The 24,567-nt window shown below is 37.8% G+C and overlaps 3 protein-coding genes across 4 annotated transcripts; 2 read left to right on the top strand and 1 right to left on the bottom strand.

Annotated features, from left to right (window-relative positions):
- Positions 1-1,559: 1,559 nt before the first annotated feature.
- On the top strand, positions 1,560-6,518 carry LOC116299398 (uncharacterized). The gene is made up of 3 exons (XM_031708054.2): positions 1,560-1,895; positions 2,009-2,168; positions 4,264-6,518. The coding sequence occupies exons 2-3, from the start codon at positions 2,066-2,068 to the stop codon at positions 5,397-5,399; spliced, it is 1,239 nt and encodes a 412-aa protein (XP_031563914.2). The 5' UTR covers positions 1,560-1,895; positions 2,009-2,065; the 3' UTR covers positions 5,400-6,518.
- LOC116299401 (uncharacterized) lies at positions 6,074-19,726 on the bottom strand. Of its 2 annotated transcripts, XM_089029039.1 has the most exons (5): positions 19,352-19,726; positions 18,345-18,728; positions 14,428-14,459; positions 9,613-10,404; positions 6,074-7,048 (listed from the first exon to the last, which is right to left on the bottom strand). In XM_089029039.1, exons 4-5 carry the CDS (start codon positions 10,149-10,151, stop codon positions 7,006-7,008), a joined length of 582 nt encoding a protein of 193 aa, XP_088885165.1. In that variant the 5' UTR covers positions 10,152-10,404; positions 14,428-14,459; positions 18,345-18,728; positions 19,352-19,726; the 3' UTR covers positions 6,074-7,005. The 2 variants fall into 2 exon arrangements, with proteins under 2 accessions (XP_088885165.1, XP_031563916.1); XM_031708056.2 differs by lacking the exons at positions 14,428-14,459; positions 18,345-18,728; positions 19,352-19,726 and having other exon boundaries at positions 9,613-11,245.
- On the top strand, positions 14,894-17,955 carry LOC116299399 (uncharacterized). The gene is made up of 2 exons (XM_031708055.2): positions 14,894-15,541; positions 17,099-17,955. Exons 1-2 carry the CDS (start codon positions 14,965-14,967, stop codon positions 17,212-17,214), a joined length of 693 nt encoding a protein of 230 aa, XP_031563915.1. The 5' UTR covers positions 14,894-14,964; the 3' UTR covers positions 17,215-17,955.
- Positions 19,727-24,567: the final 4,841 nt, after the last annotated feature.

Below are 24,567 nucleotides of genomic sequence, written 5' to 3' on the forward strand. Positions count from 1 at the left end.
ATGATGATGGATTATTAGTCACAGTATGATGATTGACAGATGATGATGGATCATTAGTCACAGAATGATGATTGACAGATGATGATGGATCATTAGTCACAGTATGATGGTTGACAGATGATGATGGATCATTAGTCAGTATGATGATTGACAGATGATGATGATGGATCATTAGTCACAGTATGATGATTGACATGATGATGGATCATTAGTCACAGTATGATGATTGACAGATGATGATGGATCATTAGTCACAGTTAATGTCGATTGACAGATGATGATGGATCATTGGTCACAGTTAATGTCGATTGACAGATGATGATGGATCATTGGTCACAGTATGATGATTGACAGATGATGATGGATCATTGGTCACAGTTAATGATATAATTCAGTAAACTATTAACAGGCATCTTTTAGAAAAGCACACAAGCACTAGAAATTTCTCTGGTCTCAAATAGCTGTTATTACAATTGAGCCCGCAATGAGATCAGAAATTCTTTTGTTTTAAGAATCATACAAGTGAGGCTATCGGGTCGATACAATGCTTGTTATCTCATTTGCATGCATCCATAATAACTGCAAGTTTCCTCGGCTAGAAACTTTCTGAGGATTTTTTTTCATATTTGTATAAAATAACCGAAGACCATACTCGCAGACCCGAATGCTGAAGCAACGTATGACAGCGCGAAGCATTTACGGCTATGCCAGAGATTTCGACCCCGACACCGCTATCCCCGGGAGGAATTGCAGCCTGATCAGGAAGCTCGGCCGAAGCCTAAGGGAGAGGTTAGTCGGTCCCTAGACCGTAGATGATTGGCCCCTTGCTATGACCAGCAGACCTAACATTTCACATCTATCGCTGATGACTATGTTTCCATTCTCACTTCTTTCCATGTGGGATGCGTGTCGGAAAACTAGCCGAGACGAATATATGCAGGCTTTAATTGAGGTACTCAATAATTGAGGTATTGTTTTCATATCCTTAAAGAAAACTTTGACAGGAAAAATTTATTTCACCGGTTGAAATTATGAAATGCACAGTGAGATGTGCAAATGCTTAAAATGTTATAGAGAAATGTAAAAAACTAAATATGCACCAAATTCGTTGATAAACCATTTTTTAACCATTGCTTTTTTTACATATAAAATTTCCTGAAATAAAATATGTGAGAGAGAAATTCATTTTAAATTATTCCATGCTGGCCCAGCTTCAGGACTTCATGCAACACCACCTTCAAACGCCCCAGGGCTAACTCACATATCTAATGATTTGGCGGAGGGAAGAAAACCGAAAAAAAAACCCTGGACTGATCAGGGGAGAGACCTAACAAACTCTATTCATCGCGCTAGCGATTCAACTCGTATCTAAAATTGCCCAATAGACCGTTTTCTCAAGGTTGCGTGCGCATCCAACTTGACGGGCCACAAAAAATTGAGAAGACAGTTTTATATTTAAAGAGGAGAATAGTTTATTTTAAGATTTCTTATAGGAAAAAAATCATAGCAATGCATGATAATAATCATCATAAAGCTCGTGTTTTGGTATCGTGGCTCGTCAATTCCTTAAATTTGAATGCGCACGCAACCTGGAGAAGAAGTTACGACGTAACGCCTGACCTCGTTGTTACGTAATATGTTAATTTTATACCAAACCGTTATGTTGTTATGTGACGCGTGACACGCATAAAACACCAAACTTACGCTTCAAGCAACCTTGCTCTTTTTGATGAGCGATTATTTTTTGTAATAATACGAGAAAACAAGAGCTTAAAAGTCGTAAAAAGCTGAAATATTGAAAAATAATAGAGATATTTGTTTAAAACAGATTTGAATGTTAGATAATCACAAAATACAATATTTTTGTAAAACAAAATGGCCGAAGTACAGTTCGGGTAAGTAAACAAAGTATTTCAATACTACATACGTTATAAACTTCTAGACTCATTCATTCATTTGAAATAATAGCAACTTGAGTATTAAGTAAAGCCATTTTATTTCCTTGTAGGGTAAGATTCACATGAAGTTCTGGCCCTAGACAAACAAGTGAATTTTCGTTTTGGGAATGGTTCGTGCTAACATCAAAGTCTTTCTTGTCGCCACCGGAGTAGTATTATTGGTAATCCTGATATTTATCACCAATCCACAGTTATATGAACAACTTTTGGGTAAGTAAGAATTAAGAGACGAGTAAGTCCCAGGTTTTGCTCGTATTTTAAAATTTTATGTTGTTTAGATTTGAATTTATAATCTAATATCGATGATTATGATAATCAGGCCAGTGACCATCACGCGTGAATAATTTTCGTTACTGCAATAGCCCGGGTGCAATCGACCTTTTCGAATTCCAAATTACCGCTGTGTTTCTTGATTACAGACTCATTTGCACAGGCTTAGTCTCGCATCAGTGTTTAAATATTCACAAATACCAACGGTAAAGTAAAGAATGCACAACTGCAACAATACAAGCACTTTGAAACTTGACGGACCTTGACTGGAAGACGTGAATCGATGCCAAGCCTAAGTAAATGAGTTTGTAATCAAGAAACACAGCGGTAGTTTGGAACTTGAAAAGGGTCTATTTTCATAAACATGCGTCAAAAATACAAAAGGTTCCGACTGATTAGGTTTGACTGACGGCAGCGAAAAACCAAATTTCAGCTTGCAGCTCGCAGATGCTGAAATATGAAAATTGCAGTAATCACAAAAAGCCTTTGCTGAAGAGGAAAGGGGAAAGGGGAATGAGTGCAGTGTCGTATCCAGGTATTAACGAAGGGGGTTTCAAAATGGCCGCCAGGCAGAAAAAGCTGGTAAGATTGGCTTTACAAAAGTGGGGTTCCAATTTCATTCTGCTGAGTGTAAAGAACATGATTGGCTTCTCAAGATCTCACTAGAGGGGGTTTTTCCATGGCACCCACGGAACCACCCCTGGATCTGCAACTGGAGTGAACACGAATTGCAGAGCACCTTAAAAGTTTATGGACTACTTCGACGATACGGCCGCCATCTTGGATCGCACAGATCTATTAAGTGTACAGGGGTCGTAAGTTAGGGCTGCCTGTATGTGTTTCATGTGCTTTATGTGAGCAATGGTAAGGGACAGTATCTACCAATATTCCCGGGGGGGGGGGGGGTACTCTTGCCCGTTTAGGGTAGGGATGTGCCGCTGAGCCTACTGAACCCTGACCCTGTTCCAGAGTAAAATCGCTGAAATTCATACCCTGTTCCGGTATTGCGAAAATGGATATCCTGTTCCAGAGAGGATCGAGAGAGCGTGATTTCATATACCCTGTCCCAGAGCGAGCGCGATTTTATATACCCTGTTCCAGAGTAGAATCGCTGAAAACCATACCCTGTTTGGCGGCACGTACCCGATGCGAATATAGGGGAGTATCCCCCCCGGGCCAATATTCCCCTTTACAGTTCCCTGCGCCATATTGAAAGGCAACCGTGCCTGTTCCCTATCGAAGAGAGAATGGCGGTGACCCTTCAATGATATAGAACTTTTTTAATACCTTGGACAATTATTCACAAGTCTCTATCATTGCAAGGTCATCGTTGTCCTCGCTTCGATACACAGGCGCGGTTGCTTTTTAAGATAGTTTTATAAATACAAGGGGTGTTGGACAAGACTGTATGCAGCTGGTGCAATTAAGGGGCCAGGGTGCCCTTTTGTGAATGAGCATGGGTAGAATATAAATCGCAAAATGCAGGAGGGCTGATTAAGGGTGCCAGGCTAATAACCACAGGAAGGAGAACAGTCGTTACATGCCGCCATCTTGTTAGCTTCCTTTTTCAATAGACCCATTGTATGTGACGTCAAAACAGCTCAATTTGGAGGACAAAACAAAAGAATTTCAATCTCATGGGAACTGCAAACCTATTGTTATGTCCTCCAAATAGAGCTGCATTCCCACATACTGCAAGGGGTCTATACCACCAACAAGGGCGCCATGTTTTTCTCCGCTCTTGGCTCTCTCGGAAATGATTTCAAACCATCAACCGTGACGGAAAAAACAATTACAATGATAACTAAAAAACAACAATAACAATAACAACACCGGCAACGATAACAGTAAAACAAACAATGATAGTAACAATTACTACGATTACAATATATAACAATAACAAGCTACAGAAATAACAATAACAACACGACAAGAACGATAAAAACCAGCAACAATAACAATAACTACAATGACAATGACTATATTGACAATTTATAACAATAAAAATATCAGTTATTGTGGTTTGCTCCTCCAGAGACGACATATCGTTTCCAAGACAGCCAGTTTCATACTGTAAACAACTCCTACAAGTGCGACGGCAAATGGATCGAATGGTACAAGAAATTCCACGCCGACGGCTTAAAATCAACCAATAAGAATCGTCGATTCCTCGTATTCTACTGCCCAGGCCACGACGGTGGTTGCGGCGGGTACGGCAATCGTATGGTCGGTCTAATCTCTACCTTCTACCTGTCTATTTTACTAGAAAGGGTTTTTATGATACACTGGGGTGGACCAGAAAAGTTTGAAACATTCTTGCTGCCAAATCAAATCGACTGGACGTACGATGAATCGAAGTTTGAAGGCCTGAGTATCAGGAGTCATCACTGGGGAACTTACAAACCCGGTGGATACGATAGATATAAGATACGTAACGAAGCAAATATCAAGAATATGATCAAAGAAATGGAGCCGGGAAGTCTATTCGACCATCAAGTCGTGAAACTGAACGCCATCTGGTACTTTGCTGAAAGCTTATGGGGAAATCGCGAGTTGAAAAAGCGCGCGAAAGAGCTTGAGCTTCCTCCGGTTCTGACGACGTATCCTTACGCTATGATTGGCTGTGCCGTCAAATTTTTGTTCAAAAAATCAAGGTATTTAATGAAGGAGTTTAGCAAAGAAAAGTCAAGAATGGGACCAAGAGAACGGCCAATGATTGGTATACATGTGAGAACCAATGACCTTCATTGGGGATCTACCAATCAAAAAAGCCGTCGTACGCGCACTCCTGAACGTGTTTTTCTTTGCGCTCAGAGAGTAGAAAACGCTTTAAAAAAGAAATTCATTAGTTTGAGGAAAAAGACATTCACGTGGTTTTTAGCTGCTGACGATAAAAATCTAAAACTGCGGGCTCAGTCACAGTTTCCTAGCAACGTAGTAACGTTGGATATCAAACCCCGTCATTTGGATATCAATGGGAAGGATTTCCAGGATGTTTTGCGAGATCTTTTGATGGATCAATTGATGTTACTTGAATGCGATTACTTTCTACCCACTTGGGATAGCACTTTTAGTTATGTGGTTTTAGGAATGAAACAGTTTTCTGTGAAGAATTTTGTATTTGGAGAAAATTGTCCTCTAGATGAACAGAGAATAGCTTTAGCACCTTGAAAAGAAGTCAGCGGTCAAAACATAGCACATGCGCAGGATGCCATTTGTTAATATTTAGTGTTGCAGCTTTTTGATAACAAGTCAGCGGTCAAAAGCTAACGCATGCGTAATAGGTCATGTCTTTATTTAGTGCTGCAACTTTTTAATGGCTAAAAAAGTCACGCAACGGCTAGGTCACGCAGAGGAAATAATAACTTCATTTTGACCAATCGAAGTGCGCCTCTACTTATACCTTTACTTTAGTACATTTTCTAGAATTGGTTCTCTCCTGTGCTTCGAGGGTTTTTCTCCCTCCTCAAAAATCAACTTCTATAAATTCCAATTCGATCATAAAATGAGGGCCACAGGTTTTGTTGTTTTAAGTTCTCTCCCTCGTAAAAACAAGTTCTTTTTATAAATTTTTTTGATTCTAATCTTAATAATAAGGTTACATCATTGTCAAGTTCACGCCACGTCTGTTTTTCGTTTTTTGGGCTTATTCGCTAGAGCTAGTAGAGTGCAAACAATATAACCGTGAAACTTTAGTAATACTAACTAGCACAATTTCATGCAAATTCCATTGTTTTCTATTGTTTAACTAGCACTATCTTGTACTATTTAGTAATTAGTGTTTCACGGATAAATTGTTTACACTCTAGTCTTTTGAAATAACAGTAAGCTACAACAAAAAACCATCCATTTAAAACCATTTATTTATACCATATATTAGCCCTTGCGAGGTTGAGGAGTTGGCATTGCAATGCATTATGGGGCTGTTTTAGGGACATATTTACAAGTTAGCGTCTATTTCGTCCCCTAAGCAGACCCACAATACACAGCAATGCCAACTCGATCCAGTTTTTCCCTCGACCTTGGAATAGCTAATATTGCAACTGTACTATGCTGTGGAATAGGTTCGGCACGAAGCACATGCGCACAGTACATTGGCTCTCAAAATTACTTTTCTCCGACCAATCAAACACCAAGAAAATGGGTGCGCACAAGCCGTATCAAGTTCTACGCGCATGCGCAACTTGTGCCTTTACGCATGCGTAAACCTAATCTTCTATATTTATACTATATATATATATCATTATTCTCCCCTAACAAATATATTACATTTATTTTTGTACAGCTATATATTAATTTTCTCTTCTTAACGTGCTTTGAGGGGGAAATTACCGATCTCTAATAAGCTCTAATAACTATCACTATACATTTTGCGAAGTTTTGGTGTCAAATTGGGTCTTTTAGATCTCGTATACCGAGATTCAAAGTTTGGTAGCGACTCGGACAGTTTTGGAGAACTCTTGGATCTTATTTGACCCGTGCGATACTCTATACGTATTTGTATAGATCAAATATGACAGACTTGCCGTCATTCCCAAAAGAATGAAAATACAAACGACATGGTCGCCACTATGTAGAATGATATAACAAGAGATACAAATGAAATATCATTCGTTACATTCAACAAACATGACGGCTATGATAACAGCAAAGTATGAGCGCAAAACGCAAAATGTATGAATCAGGTATATATGATCTTTGTTTCAGACCCTATTATTATTCACATGATTTTCCTTTTCCATTCCTCTTCGATCATTTTATCTTCGAATTCTTATGTTCATAAGCTCATTCCATTGTCATTAAATGTTTTCCTTGGCACTCTGAAACAGATACGTACATACACAATCAGTTACATGCACGGTTAGACGGAGCAATTTTCAGCGTTGCGAGACAAGTTGCAAGAGGGTCTACTCGGTACAACGGAGACGCAGTCGTTGCTAAAAGTAGAAAGGAATTCTACTTCTCGCAACGATTCCTGCAACTTGTCTTGCAGCATTTTTCAAACTGCGCTGTAGGTTACACGCGTGCAATGCTCCATGCAACTTGCGTCGCAATGCCGTTGCGACACAAGTCGCAGAGAAAATTGCTCCGCGTAGGCGCGCCTTACATACAACGACAGAAAACGATCGAAAAATCTTCGATACGATCCTGCGACTCCAAGCACCACCGCTCTTTAGGGGTCAGAGCATCATCTAGTGTTGTGCTGGAAGCCAATTCGATTGTAGATATTTAATTACTGTAATGCGCAATAGAAAATCACAGTATTGATTATTGCGCAATATAAGTTAATGAATTATTCAGAATTATAGTTAGATTTTCGCTATGGGAGCAAACATTTAACAGCAAATAAAAACAGAAAGAAAGCTTTTTAGGGTATTTTTGGTTCTTCATAACATGCGTTAATAAAATTGCATTCAGAATCAATAATTGTTGTCCGCAAAACTAATATATTATCCAGAATTTTTTTTTAAACCACAAGAAGATTTCGAGTTTAACCCAAATATGTAAGGAAAAAACTATTATAATATTAGTGATAACAATCGTAGGAAAATACGAACTAGTGTTGTAAGAAATCGGTCTTTGTTTACTAAACATAGAGACCTTCCAATTTTAACAATCACAGATAGAACCCTGAAACAATCTCTGGGCTGATCAAAGTCAGGGCACGGCTAACTCACAGATTGAACCCTGAAAAAACCTCTGGGCGGATCTAAGGGCGCTTTCCATCAGGTCTAACCTACCAGTCCAAGTTGCCTGTTCTCAAATGGTACGCGTTAGTTCTCATTAGTTTTGAGACCTTGGCTAACCAGCTCTAAAGAACTGACGCATACCATTTGCGAACTAGCCGCTCGGACTGGTAGGTTAGACCTGATGGAAAGTGCATCTAGTCAGGGCACGGTTAACTCACAGCTCAAGAGAACCCGGAGATTAACCGTCGAATCGGCACCTGAGACAAACAAACAGTCAGTCACAATATAACGAGGAAAAATCTTACAAAAAATATCTTTTTCGAAAGAAGAACAAGAAAAAGGAAAGAAAATCGTAAGTATTTTCCCCGCCCAGCATTTGAACGACCTAAAATAACAAGAGAAAGAAAAGAATATGGACTAGGAGAAGAAGAAGTGAGAACAAACAACACTACAAATAGAAAGAAGAAGAAAATAAGTATTTGGAACGTTCATTGTTTCCCATTGAGCAAAAGCACGATTGCATTGACTTCGTTAATATACCGAGATTTTTTAGTTCATTGTTATTAGACATTCTCTTATTCAATAAACTTTAAGACAACAACTGTCTATGAGTGAAGTGATGATCAAACATGAACTTATAAACTAACCATAGCTATGGCAACGGGCTGGAAGCAAAATTCTAGCCAAATCAATGAAAAAAACTTAAGAGAGAAAAAAATAACGATGTAGAATATCTTTATTTTTGTTTTTAAAATGCTTTTGAAAACGCTTTTTTTATCAGTAAAATTATTTTTTGCAATTCTTTACGTTGTCCAGCTGTACGGCTTTGTGTTGTAGATAGAACAGCTCTGATTGGTTCGTCATCACTTCTTAATATACACAAATGTTATGGATCTTCAGAGTTCATTCCAGGTGTCTTTCTATGATCGATGATATTATTCAAGTTCATTTTTTTTCTTTCAATTTTTCTTTCGTTTGTAAATACAACTCAAAATTAAGAAAAGTCGAGAGACCTCCCGCCGACAGCCAGGTCATTCTCAGGGTTTTTTCCCTTTTTTCCCCGACCTAATTAAAATGAAATAAAAACTCCATCTAGACGGGCTTTTTTTGGTGTCCAAATCAAAAACTCTTCTCGCCGCTAGATTAATCACTCATTCTAATATATACATTTTTGGATTTAAAACCCAAATTGATAATATCATCCCGGCTTTGAGTAGATGGCGCTTTTTACTCTTCCATTCCGTTTGGTTTGTCAGTCGTCAAAAAGTACTTTTTTTATTTCAAAACTAAATTCAAATTCTCTGTAACCTTCAGCGAAACAACCCAAAAATACCCTTCAAAAATGACTTTTTAAATTACATTTCAACCAGACTTGATCAATGTTTACCGTAAGACTAAGTTTATACATAGCAAAAATATTACATTCTAAAGACCTTTCTCGCTAGCCGCTATTGTTATTTTTCTTCATTTACAAATAATTTGCTAGTTTATTTAGTTTCTTTAGAAATTTTTGGGATGATATATAACATTTAAAATTGATTTTCGTACAATTGCAAAGTATTTTTTGTTGCAAATTCGTGGGGCAAAATTTTGTCAAGATTTTCCAAGCGCGCGCTTGACTTTTGACTTTCTTTTTAGCCTGTAGAAAATTTAAGACGACAGAAATTTTTGTCAATGTAACTTTCCGCACTTACTCTTTTCTTTTCGCCCTTCCTTCCGTCTGTAAAGCTCGAGTACACTGATCAACACAATCCGCAAAGAGCTGCAAAGAATTTCCCGAAGAATCATTCTCCGCCAAATGCTTTAAATGAGCCAATGCTGAAATATAACTGGTTGCAAGTCTCAAAATGGCCAGCTTTGAAAGTTTTTGATCATGTGAATAACTAGGCACTGCTCGTCTCAAAGAATCAAATGCCTCGCTCATAATGTGGATTCGTGAACGTTCCCTAGCGTTGGCAATAAGACGTCTGGATCTACTTGAGTGCCTCCATGAAATCCCTTTTTTACTTTTCTCTCTTCTCTTTCTCCCATTTTGTGAGTCATTTTTAGTTTTCTTTGATCCGCTGTCAGTTGGTGCCGTAGTTATTTTTGTCTCTCGTTTGATGGGATTTTTTTCTCCAGGTGTGTTGCGAGTTTCAGAGCTGATGTGAGCTTTCTGAGCTTCTAGTGACCTCGTAAAACTCGTATAAGCAGTGGTATGGTACATTGGAATAGGTAGAGGTGAATCGCACATATTTTCAGTCTTGTCCCAAATTTTCTCTCTCTACTTCGAGTCCCCGTGCGACTTCTCCCGTGAACAGCTCAGAGATGTGTCTGATCCGGCTTGTTCTCTTCTTTCTTAAAAAGAAGAGCTTGTGGACGACTGTATCTCTTGTTGTTTGGCCGAGTAAGATTGTATTCAAGATGGCTCTAAACACCTGGTTAAATCTAATTCATGATACGATACATAAGCGAGCTCCCATCAACCCTTTGATCGCGGAGCCTTTCTGTCAAATGTAAAAGCAAATTAGCATGAAAAGCCAACACCTGCTCAGATCGAACAAAAGCCCAGTGGATTGTTTATCAACCCTCTTAGAGATCGTTCAATAAAAAGACCACCTTTAACCGATTATATGCAGTGGTCAAAGCGTGACATGACAAATGTCTCAGAGCTCGTTTAGGCGAAAACCGCGCGCTCAAACTAGTAAGACAGGTGTGCTATTCGTCTCTTTTTGTCTTCATTCTCAAAACACTACCAGGTTTAGAACTTTCTTTTGACTTATACAAAACCATGAGTCCTGTTTTGCGTTTTGTTGTGATATTTAAGCTTAAATATTTATTAAATCATCGGGGTTTGGTCTTGTTAGTTTGGTCTCGCGAGCAGCTGCTCAGAAGGAAGTCAGGCAATGATGGGGCTATTACAGATCAATACAACCGAGGCCACGTACGTATTGATCGATAGTGTGGTGTATTTTTACTGGTGTCTAACAGGTGCTTAGCCTTGTAAGTACTTTGTACACTGTAATTTGCACTGAAGATGATTGTGTTATTGTGCAAGCAAAAACTCGTTTCTGATTGGCTCAAAGATTTTCTTTACATTAGCATTCGTGACACATGTTACAACATTCTTCCAAAGAACATCTCTTAGAAATATAAATATATATCTTTTCTTCCTCAAACCTTTTCCTTATTCAAATCCCAAACGTTTCAAAATTCTCGACAGCTTTAATTTCTATAATCCTGATAACTCAGTCTAGAAAACTGTGAACCACTTTGGAATCATTTAAAGTTGTAATTCAACTGTCAAGCTGAGAGAGCCACGAGGCAAAATGACACATTTACCTCATATTTTTAGCTTATCTTCGCCTGTTATTCGCGAAATGACTCGAAGATTACAAAGTTTAACGCCATTCAAAGTACGGAAGTAATTCTCTTTTCTTAATTGATTTTAGCTTGATGAAAAATGAAAAGTTCTTCTTATGGCGCTTGTAATGAAAGCTAAGAAATTGTACACCATTTCATGAACGAAAACACTTTAAAAAATTTCTTGAAAAATCTTATTTGTTGTGGAAAAAAGAAAGTTAAAAAATTATAAAATATAGCTCAATAAAATTAAAAGAAAAGCCTTATTAAAGCACATTTAGTTTTAAGATAATTAGATCTAAGGAAACTACTGTTTTTAATTTCTTATAGTTTAGTATACAGTACGGTTCGATGTTTGCATTTTCCTTGTCAAAGATTCTAAACAGATCCTTGCACTTAAAAATATATTATTAAATTTAGATTTTGACCTGAGTTTTTCTCGTTGTGAATATTTCAAAAACGTTTCTCATAAGATTTTTTTTTTTTTCGGACAACAGTTAAAGTTCAGAAAATTAGTAAAAATTTAGTGAGATTCAGTTTAGAAGCAAAACTGTGCACTTTGGTTGTCTTATTAAGATTTGTAATTCTGAGAGACCATTTGGTAATTAATCCGAATATATTTCGTAAATGAAACTTTTTCTTCGACTTTCATTTATGTCTATATTTACTATTCTAAATTACCAAGTATAAAGCTAATCTTTGAAGCTTGCACAAATTTTCTCATCAAAACTTGGCTGCTCGTACCCCATGCATCAGGAGGGTGATTTCAGATTTGAGTTAATTAGCCGTATAGGATTTGTTAGTGTCTGAATGAATTGAAGTTCACAGGCGAATAGTTTGTGAGAGAGGAATATAGAGGGTTATAGTTTCTTTACTGGCTATCAGTTGCTTGGATGATTTTTTTGTTGACTCAGCTGGTGGCTTGTTTGAGTTGATTCTTGTACGCGGATCATCGCTACGATTCATGGGTAACGCTACTGACGAATTTACACGTTATCAACCCGCATAAACACGTGTCATTCGCTTACATATCACGCGCCAAATTACCTAATACACACACTGATTAACCTGAATTTCGAAAAAAAAAAAATTTATTTGAGAGACGCGGCGATGCCAATGAATGACGCGTTCGTCACGCCACTCGAGCTCGACTCGTGGCCTCTTCAAATAAGACGTTCACTGACTACAGACAATACTGAGAGAGTTAAGCATCCCGTTTACCTTAAACATGGAAGTTCAGTTGACAAAATAAAGATTATTTAAACTTTGTAAAAAGAGTTAAGAAATTGCAAAAATTTTCAAGTATTACGATTGGCCAAAAAAATGTGCTTGTGTTGGCTTAGAGCGTTTGTCAAATGGCTATTAACTTTCATTCTGTCTGCATGACACTAGGCCGTTTGGATTTGGACAATTAGAAATAGATTGGTACTGCATCAATATTGATTAGTGAATATACCACAGGAAGCCCAAATTAGATAAGAATAAAAACGAAAAGAACTAGAAAGAAACAAAGGAAGGAAGGAAGGAAGAAAGGAAGGAAGGATGGATGAATGGAAGGATGGAAGGAAGGAAGGAAGGAAAAATGACTGATGACTGACTGAATGAATGAATGAATGAAAGAAACAAACAAAGAAAGAAAAGAAGTCACTTCAACTACGCAAATTTACTCTCTGAAATCTATGACTCAGTTAATATTTTCCTACTCACTTTTTGTGTACATTTGCCTATCTCTTTGCGCAAGTCTAGTCAAGTCAAATGCCTTCTGACAATGTTCCTTGAAGGATAAGAAAACAAGACTTTAATTTTGATTTATACCAAACTGAGCGTGCGTGTAAGCACATATATTCGTCGCAGCTTCAAAACGCATCCCACATGGGAAAGAAGTGATCACGCGTACATACCATCAACCTCACAAGTGATATATTAGGTTTGCTGGTCATAGCAAGGGGTTAATCATCTACGGTCTAGGGGCCGACTAACCTCTCCCTTAGGCTTCGGCCGAGCTTCCTGATCAGTCTGTAAGTCCTCCCGGGGATAGCGGTGTTGGGGTCGAAATCTCTGGCATAGCCGTAAATGCTTTGCGCTGCCATACGACGCTTCAGCATTCGGGTCTGGGAGTATGGTCTCCGGTTATTTTTGATTAATCAATAAAGAAAAGAAAAATCAAAAACGGTCTTTCTATAAAGGGAATTTTTAAATAGAGAAATTTGGGAAAGGGCCAGAGAAATCCTTAGTGCTCATGTGCGTCCTAAAATCAGCTTTTCTCTTTATCTTAGGCATAACGTTTTCCCATTTCAGGCCACGTGTAATTCCCAAGAGTATCTTATTTGTTAAACGGTTGCGAGAAGACACTCATTAATATGGATGTATATCAACGTTGCACGGGCAGTGGCTGAAGAGGTTCCTTAATAAACAAAACCGGTTGTGACTTAGACACAAGAGTTGTGACTTAGTGCGTGAAGGATTGAATAAAGACTAAAACGACAACAGCAAAAAACTAGTTATTCTAGCACAGAAAACCAATGTCTGAAAAGAATTCGAATGCTCTTCAAATTGCATGACATTCAGAAGAGGTATTAGAACTAGAGTAAATATCATATATCTGTGAAAAGCTTTGTAAGGAATTGCTCAAATTTGCACAAATAAGCAAGTTCAGTAGACCTCAGTAGACCGTAGACCTACAAAACTTTGCACTAATTTGTACAATTTTGTTAGTTCAATTTTTCAAGGATTTATGGTTTGCACTCTGTATATGTGTCACTCACAGATTGAGCGCCCTAATTGGAACTGACCGCGTAGTACTATTTATGTGTATTAAGATTGAGCGCCCCACTTTAAAATACAGGCTTCTGATCTGCTATGTTTAACCCCAATTAAGACTGGACAATGTTCGAAGTCCTAGAGAGAAATCTCAATGTCAGTCGGACATATCAAAACAATTAACTAAAGACAATTAAACCATTATAAGCAATAAACGAATGTCCAAGATTGTACAAAGTACGTTCCTCTTTTTTGTTCGCGTCAATAAGGTGTAAAGCCTATTTAAACATCTTTTTTTGCTCCCCCAAGAAGCGTTTTGTTTAACATTTGACAGTTTTATTGAGTGTGGCGCTCAACGCGATGGGAATGTGAGAACGTTTGTTGACCTGGATTTTATCGCTACTTACCACCACGCCTGACCTGCTCCATATCTTTAAACCTGTCGAAAAAAAAAACCTTTATTTAATTTCTTGACTTCACTTGGCTGTCGATATCTCAGGTTAGCGATTCCTTGATTAAGTCTTTGGGGTAAACTCGTTAGGAAAGATGAGTAGACAAATTCTAGGGGTCTCGCCACAAGAAATACCGAATCACGAACTACCAAATATCTCGCAGCCCTGTCGGCGAGTTGTTATCCCAAAACAAACAAGAAATGTTTACAATTCATCGTGATGGAGTGTAATGAGTTGTTCTTACAACACCCGATGCTGTCTCGTAGTATTAAGAATATTGTCGCAGGAGATACGAGCCGGTTGACATTTGCCATTGATCGCTATCTTACGTCTGTGATTGGCTGTTGATGATATGAGCATGACCTAACATTATGACATGCAGGAAACCCTTTAATGAACACTGATTGGTTGGGCGGAGCTTAGACAAGCTGAAGAATGCATGATACGGGCTAAGTACAGGTTTAACAATGTGAAGTACTTGTTGGGTCAAATATGGCTTCTAGGAGTTCCAAAACAGGCAAAGGAAGGGGAAAAAAAGTCCTAAATCCAAGCGACGCAAACAACGGACGAAAACGCTACCATTTGAGACCGGTGTCGCTCGAATCTCGGTCAAAATTAGCTGAACTGGCTTCTCAAGAGGAGGAAGACGATTGGTGTGATTACTGCTTTAAGAGCACAGCTCGTCATCGTAAGTACGTCCATTTACGGTCCAATAGAGAGTGTGCAACAGCCAGGGAACGTAGTCGAATGCACAGCCTGAACGATAGCTTCGATGAGCTACGTAAAGTTATTCCCAAGACGAACGATTCAGGTGAAGAGAAACTCTCGAAGATAGCTACTCTGAGACTAGCTATTCATTATATTGGAGCCCTTTCTCGGATCCTTGGGAAACCGATTGACCAGCAAGATTCTTGTGAAACAGACGACGATGAAGATGAAACTAAGAAAAAGAAACTAAGAGTCGAGAGAGACGAACACAGCGAATCACAGTCTTCGCCTGCTGAGAGTTCAAGCCTTCCTACTGACTTCGACTCGGGAAGTTCTCCAGACAGTTTTATATTCGAACAAGGTGAGACTAGCTAAACATTGTACATAATGTCTAAAGTACAAAGCATTTATCCCGGGAAATAGTACACTTATTGTCTAGAGTACGCCATTATACATAAACTAATAACCTTCTTGACTCTAAATACCAAGTGCAAACATATCTCTAGATGCACATTTGCTAGCGAAAAAGTAATTGCAGTCTCAACAAAGACCTTATGAATAAGTCTTAGTGAAAAACCTATAAGTCTAAGTCGGAGCTTAGTTGGTACATTTGGGCGCTCATTCCTAGAAGCAGTATTCTTAAACGTAAGGAAAAATTCGGGAGAGAATGGATGAGTTGAAAAAAACTCAGAAAAACAACAGTCTATTTGAACTAAAGTGAGGATTTCGCTCGATTTGGCAGTAGTTTCGTTTGCACACCATATAAAGCAGGTTATACACTCTCTATGCAAAGGAATTTACTATCGTCTTGTGAAAATATCTTACTATTTGCTAAATGAACAACCAAATTAAGGAAAAGTTATATTCAGATGATCATTTTTGTGAACTTTTAACGTATCTCTTACTTGGTAATACCTCTTCAACACTTCAGACCCCCAGACATCGTTTTTTACTTTTATGTAAAGCTATGATCTTTACTAAGCGGACGCCACTATATTGTCCGGGTTTAGAAGATTATTACTGTAGTAGATCGGCTACCTACTGATCCATCACAAGCTCTCTTATGACCCAAAGCCAAATGACCGCATTATACTTAACGAGAAACCTTACCTCGATACAAGCCTGAGGCAAAAATATTTTGCAGCGTTGAAATATCTATTTCTAAATATGTCTACAAATTAAAAAAAATTGCATCAATACCAACTTTTGGGGAGATATATGATTTTTTTTTTCTGGACGAAGCTAAATTTTTTGGCAAAACTTTAAAGACTAAAAAGCGTACGTGATAAGACGACTTATTTGACGCAACTATCAAGACCACTTTACAACCATTACTTTCTAAACTTGAATTCTTGAGCTGTTTTTGTTTCATTGTTGATGTATTTTTTTCGGAAGTCCTTGAACTGTCTCTTACTCGAAATGAAGCCCAGTAAACAAAACTTAGCATAGTTTAACAGTTTATGATATAGTTATATGCCAAAGCCGTAATACAAGGGTTTTGTAATGGATATATAATAGATAATGTATGCTATAAGAGGCAAAACGTTAACCTAATCAGATCAAGGATACTTTGCATTTTTTCGCCTGGAAAATTTCGAGGAGTTAAAATCAAATCATATGCTCATGAAAATAAACTACGACGCGACGAGTTTTATTTTCATGGCTGAGTTGACCGACGAACGTATGAGTTAAAAACTGATTAATGCTTTTGTATATTTTTGTGTTATTTATTGTGTAAGAATAGAGAGTGCGGTCGCCTTTTAGAACGATTTGCCAGGCAGCGTTGAGGGAGTCATTCAGGAAAGTTTTAAAAATTAAGTTTCCATTGTAAATAAAAGTAAGAGAAGTCAAAATAGAGATTGAATTGGAAAAGGACTTTTGCTACAAATTGAAGTTAACTTTTTAATCTGTATTTCAGGTTTGTGGTACCTGGCCGAGCGGGATGAAGAAAGTCCTTGTGAAAATTTGAACATTGAAGAAACGTATGGTATCAAACCACAGCATACTCACAACTCCAGCATCACGCTCACTTAAAATACTGGATAATTATTGCTAAAGACTATCAAGTTAAGTTCTTTAGAATTTGAGTTTAAATATTGTACGTGGAAATATTTCTGTGTGCAATGGCAAGATAATAGAAAATTTAAGCTTCTCCTTCAAGGAAAATTAAAAAGACATTGAACAAGCAAATCGTTCTTCAGGGTTAGTGAAAAAGAATTATTGAAAAACATTTCCACGTAGGTAATAATTGATAAAAGATTAATAAAAGAATACTTGCCTTGGTGTGAATATTTGCAAAAAGGTAAAGTGGAATGAAGGGAAATTATGAAATGTCAGTCTAGGATGTTTGCCGTTTGTACTGAGACCGAAGAAATCACAACGCGCGATGATCATTCTGTCTAGTGTTTCCCATGAAATTAACCCAGGATCAAAGTCTTACTTTTCACTTTTAAGCTGTGAAGATTAAGCCCTGTGGATTTTAGCTCATGTGCACTAATTATATAGCTTGGAGTAAACTGTAGAATATTATTAACGAGACTATTTTATATCAATGAGAACTATCTTTATTTGAGTTCAATTAAATTTACGTTGAAGCTATAATTCCTTCATGTAGAAGTTGGACACCTTGACACAATGTTTGCCAAACCGAAAATTTAGAGAGATAATTATCAATAATCGTGTTTGTGTTAACAATAATCCGGCTTCATTCACCAGATGATTCAAGTAGTAAAGAGGGATTGGATATATAGTATTCGGAAATTTTAATAAAAGTTTAAATTTTTTACTGAGGATAAAATTGAATTTCGAGTTTATTGCCCACAATGCATCTGTAATAACGCCATAACACGTGATAACAATACAATGCAAGGAGCTATTCTATGCATAGAACTCTCCCATGGTGCCATTTTTATATAGAGAAAAGATTATGTATATACACTTATTGGAATTATGTATATACTTTAAAAATGCATACAATAGAAAGAGAGAAAACAGTCAACTTCTGACTGATCCTAAAAATTCAGTATTACATGTCGGCAAGGTCGTCTTCGTCAGAACAAATATTATAAAAATACTGTACAAGATAAAGAGATGAAAAAACGCCCTAAAATACATATTAACACGTGTTTTATGTTTCAGAAAAATAGATAGATAGATTTATATACCTTCAATTGTCTCTATCATATGAAGCACTTTCAAGTATCTTCAAGTATTCTGTATATATGATTGGTCTGAATTCTTGCTCTTTCCATGAAATACAATAAAGTTCAACCGGTGGCTTGGAAACCCTGTCAAATGCTGGCACGTGGTCAACCGAATGATTTATCATTTCTCATCGATTTATTGGAACACCTGAGAAATTTGTTAATTTACTTCAGCCTCTGATCTCGTGTAATGATATTTCAACCACACTCAGATGAGTTTTGTAGTTAAAGGTCAGTTCATTAGAGTGTTATATCAGTATTTATATGCACCCGTACAGCAACTACGTCATGTTCGTCTAACTGCACACGTAGACTCTGGATTACTCGAGTGATTTATGGTTTCTTCTATTGAAAAGAATTAAAAGTAGAATAAACATTTATATAAATAGATTGGCAATTCCCTGGAATGTGAGGTTAAAAAGGACAGCTCCTTAAAAGGCGGCCAGACAAAAACAGTTGAAAAAGCTTGAATTTCCTCAAACAATTTTGACTTAGTCAAATGAATTTCGTATCAGGTTTATAGACGTTATCGTTGCTTGCATAAATCTATTTAGAAATTTAAGAAATAAAGCCAAAATCGAAGAAATGGTATGTTTAGACTGGTCATAGAAGCTTACACCGAAGAGGCTGCCTGTTAATTTTTGTTATTTACTTTTTGAAAGAACGTACATGCATTAGGTCCATGATTGCACTGAAAATTCTTGGGATGCATATTACGTCATAGCCGCCATGTTGGTTGACGATAACAAAGCATTCCCCATTATCTTCTCTTGTTAGATCAACCAACATGGCGGCTGTTTCATTGTTATCCTCCTATTCTTAGGGTGCATGTTACGTCATAGCCGCCATGTTGGTTGACGATAACAAAGTATTCCTCATTAACTTGCCTTATTACATCAACGAACATGGCGGCTTCTTCATTGTTATTTATAACTCGAGGGATTTGATTCATGAAGAATACACCTTACTTAGCTCTTCTAGTTATTTGCTAGTGCCTGCATTGTCTCTGGAAACACCACTTGTCGTCGCCAAGTATAGAGTATTCCTGTGTCTGCAAGTACTTCGGCTTATATGGTACCATGTTTCTCCAAGGATTTTCTTTCTGATAAAAAAGAACGCCAACGAAAAACTTTTCCTTGCAACCAAGTCTTGTCCAAGCTTTATTTCTTATCTTCCTATTTTCTGACTGGCTCCTTTTTTGATGCTCAAAGTCCTAAATGGTCGAACACAATGCTAATGAAGGTCGATCGTTGTCTCAAAATGTTCTGTAATTGTTCTGCCCTTTTCAGAAATACAATAAAGTTCAACCGGTGGCTTGGAAACCCTGTCAAATGCTGGCACGTGGTCAGCCGAATGATTTATCATTTCTCATCGATTTATTGGAACACCTGAGAAATTCGTTAATTTACTTCAGCCTCTGATCTCGTGTAATGATATTTCAACCACACTGATGAGTTTTGTAGTTAAAGGTCAGTTCATTAGAGTGTTATATCAGTAACCTACGTCATGGTTCGTCTAACTGCACGCAGTCTCTGGATCATACTAGTTTCCTCTATTGAAAAGAATCAAAGAAAAAATGAACAATACCTTGGAATGTGAGGTTAAAAAGGCCGGATACCTCAAAAGCCCAGACACAATCAATTCACCTTCTCGAGACGAAAAAGTATTAGTTACTGTAGTTACTTTCGTATAAAATTGCAACTTGGGTAGCCTGTGGTGACGAGACACGTGTGCGGAAAGGGCGGGAAAGGCGGGCAGATGAGACACCATGAAGGAATGTTTGCGCATGCGTTAAGTTGGGAACCCAGCAAGAAACAAGCGAATTTTACCCACGGGTTCCCGAACATGGTTTGTGGCGCGGACTCGTCTGTATTCCTGCCAAAAAGTCAATTGTTTTTCACTATAGAAATAATTTGTTAAGACCTTTAACATGACGACTTTTGTAGAGTTAGATTTGAATTATCACGAAGCTTACAAATCAAATTTACGACTAAAGTATTTTTATATTTTTAAAATGTTTCTTTTGTTAATAGATCCAGTTTCACCGTGGAATAATGTTTTCTCATTTCAAATCACATGTCAATTATCCTCTTGAGAAGAAGATTCTTCGTTTGATTCATGCTTATGTACTATTCATGTGTCTTCTCATGCACAACCGCTAAGCAAAGAGATGATACTCAAGGGAATAACGTGGTCTGAAATGGGAAAACATTACACCCAGGCTGAAGAGTTCTGTTCTGATAAGGTTGGCAAACTTCCGAGAAAGGAAATAATACTTTTTTATCCAAGAATAAATCAATAGAAGTGTAGATAAAGTCTAGGTTTTCCCATCTATTTCAGTTCCCAGTAGTTGCTGTGTTTTTCCATGTCATGCCATCTAAAGGCGCGGGCTACCTGTGCATGTACAGTCCCTCCGCCTTCCTAAAACCACAGGAGTCCCAAATCCATTTTAAAAATCTAAAGAGCAACTTGTAGTTATTTTATCGTTAACCAGTTTACTTTATAATTTTTAGTTTATTTTAGTTTATTCGTTGGTTACCTGTTTTGATATTCGCGTTCCACTTAAAATCAAAATTTTCTGCTCAATAGACCAACTTACCTAACTTTTCCAATCAGTTTCAAACCACACGTCATTCTCTTGAGAATAAGATTCTTTGTTTGAGTCAATTTAAGTTGTATCCATATTCATGTGTCTTCTCATGCGCAACCGATAAACAAAGAAATAATACTCAAGGGAATTTATATCAAGTACACCTTTTGCTGTTCATTAAGAGAAAATGTACATTCATTTGTGCCAATAGTTGTATCAATAACGTGTAATGTACTTTCATCAACACCACAAGTAACATCATTAGCGCGGATCAACTTTCAATAACGATATTTGAATATACGTGTACATTCATAGGCATCAATGGACAATCAATAGCGCGTTTGTACATTCATATGCGCGGATTGTATTTTCTTGTGCGCGAAATTCAACTTCAATAACACCAAATGACAAACAATTGCATTTATGGACAATCATTTACCCAAAAGTGAAAATTCATTAGTGCTATTAGCATAATCATTGACAATCTATAATGCGTTTGGACAATCATGAGGGTCAATGTTATATTCTATAGCGTGGTTCGACAAACATTTGCATGATTCGAATGAACAATAAGAGAAATAAAACAATCATTAGCGATTTTTGTTTATCACTTTAAAACGTATAAAAAAACTCAGGTAACTGCCTCCATAATAGCGGCTGCGTAGGAGAATAGCAGTTAGCTCACTTAAAGCAGCAATCAAAGCCGACCTCAGCCGTCCAGAGATCCAACAACATACGAACGATCGGGCTGAGGCAAGACGACAAGGGATTGCTCTAGGTCACTATAGAACGCAGTTGCTAATGGAAGGGCTCCAGAGAAATGTGGCAACTATCACTATCGCTAAATGTGGTCAGTGATTCAGTTATATGCAAACGTATTTGCCACGATGTATAAATGGCGAAGAAATTAAAGGCTAAAATAGATAAAAAATCGCTAATGATTGTTTTATTTCTCTTATTGTTCATTCGAATCATGCAAATGTTTGTCGAACCACGCTATAGAATATAACATTGACCCTCATGATTGTCCAAACGCATTATAGATTGTCAATGATTATGCTAATAGCACTAATGAATTTTCACTTTTGGGTAAATGATTGTCCATAAATGCAATTGTTTGTCATTTGGTGTTATTGAAGTTGAATTTCGCGCACAAGAAAATACAATCCGCGCATATGAATGTACAAACGCGCTATTGATTGTCCATTGATGCCTATGAATGTACACGTATATTCAAATATCGTTATTGAAAGTTGATCCGCGCTAATGATGTTACTTGTGGTGTTGATGAAAGTACATTACACGTTATTGATACAACTATTGGCACAAATGAATGTACATTTTCTCTTAATGAACAGCAAAAGGTGTAATCTTATTTGGGAAATCATTGCGCCCAAGCTAAATTGGTCTACAGTAAATGGAGCTTCCGTCGTTTTCAAAAATGTCATCAATCTAAAGTGCGCAACAACAAAAATAGCGCGCAGGTCAATTGAAGGTCAGTTGAAGTACCAGGGCCCGGTTGTACGAAGCCTGGATAGCGCTATCCGGCGGATAAATCCTTATCCAGTGGATAAGTCGATGCTGTTATCCAATAAATTTATCCACTGGATAAGATTTATCCGTCGGATACCGCTATCCAGGCTTCGTACAACCGGGCCCAGATGATTTGTTAAGCTTTTCTCTTGCTATTTACTCACCTACGTTAGCAGAACACATTGGTGAAACATGTTTATGTTCATCAATGATAAATAAAATCAAAATACGAAAGAAACCTAGCAAATAAACTAGAAGTGTATAAACCATAATTGTTTGCGGCATGAAAGTTGAAATGAAAAAAGCATACTGAACTTTTGGAAGTCATTCCTTCTTCGGAGCAAAGAATGAGTGAATGAATAAATAATACGTTATAGTTTAGAAGCATACAACGCAAAAGTAAAAAACTGAGATACGTTCAAGGGGATACCAGTCGTGCACTAGTCACGGATCCCTGGTCACCAGATGCTGGCATAGACTACGCTTGGAGCAAATAGGATGTTCAGTTCGAGGCTGTTCATTGCCGATAGCGCTTAACAAATGCTTCAGGGTAACACTGTGCGGTCAACAGTTTTATAAATCTTAAAATCCTTGAATGGAAAAATGGGATTTAATTAATGGTCTTGAAATTTTGAAATTGGCCGTGAGTGGGTTGGTCATAAATATAGGGACCAGCAATGACATGCATTCCAGGCAGAGGCCAGGCGGAGCTAGGCTTGAATTTTAAGAGAAATTGGCCAAATACTATAATGCTGTTATTGGCTACTGCTTATTGAGTTTACTGTCACTGTCACTGTCACTGTCACTGTCACTGTCACTGTCACTGTCACTGTCACTGTCACTGTCACTGTCACTGTCACTGTCACTGTCACTGTCACTGTCACTGTCACTGTCACTGTCACTGTCACTGTCACTGTCACTGTCACTGTCACTGTCACTGTCACTGTCACTGTCACTGTCACTGTCATTGTCACTGTCACTGTCACGTCCGAGTCACGCTAGTTCTACAAGTCACGCGCGCGAAATCGTATTCATTCTTTTCAAAAAATGAATTGTCTACTGCAATCATCAAAACCAGTCACGAGAAAAGAAATAAAACCGTTGACAAATGAATCAGAGGACAGATATACATTCCTAACGTAGATGTGTTCAAGAAGTGTACTGATTGTTCAAGAGTGTATGTGTTGATTCAAAACAGAATGAAGCCATTCAGCCATTCAAAAATAACAACTATTAAGGACAGCCAGACAGAATAACAGCATTCCCGCTGTTACCCCGGTAGGTAGCTATGGCAACCATGGCGAGGTTCCCCGGTTTATAAGTCAAGCCTCTCTCCCAAAGCAGGAAATACCGTTTCGAGAACTTCAAGATTTTCCCAGGGGACCTGGATGTTGTCCATAAGCTGTTGAAAGATTGACAACGTACAAAGACGCTCAGCTTTATTTATTTAATAGTTTAATTTAGTAGGAAGAAGAAAACTAGAGCGGTTTTTGAATGAGTGGTAAATGATACGGCAAATTTGTAGCCGTAATATCGCCGCTTACCACAGCCGTAACTACGCGTTGTGATTGGATGACTTGCTGGAAGACAATGGGAAGCCATTTCAGTGCTGCTTGTCCGGAAACATATCGTACCGTGTACGTGGCTTGGGTTTTGCAGGATTTCCCCCCCCTAAATTTGAGTGCCTTATAATTGTCAGCTACGCAAGTAAAGGGGCTTAAAATTTTATAGTTTATCAAGTTCTCACTTACCCATCCTCATAAACAAAGCGATAAAGACCCAAAGACTCAAGGACTGACTTCCAATGTAGTTTACAGCCGTTTTCTCTCTGAAGGAACCAACGAGACTTCGAGTTTAATTAGTTGCTGTCAATCAAAACTAGGGCCCATAATTGTCCGACAAAAACCGCATTTCCTCTTCTCAGTTTTCTCAGTTTGTAAAACAGCTTCAAACCATCTTGGAGCCAAATAAACACCCCACACAACACTTGTGTATCCGAATCCCCGCTTCCACGTCCGATGTTAAGCAAATCCGATAGGAAATTAATGCAGGTCGTCTGGC

Source organism: Actinia tenebrosa, unplaced genomic scaffold, assembly GCF_029948245.1.
Source record: "Actinia tenebrosa isolate PJP-AT-01 unplaced genomic scaffold, QUT_ActTen_1.0 PGA_scaffold13__45_contigs__length_12533684, whole genome shotgun sequence".
In the NCBI taxonomy this organism is placed as follows: Eukaryota; Metazoa; Cnidaria; class Anthozoa; order Actiniaria; family Actiniidae; genus Actinia; species Actinia tenebrosa.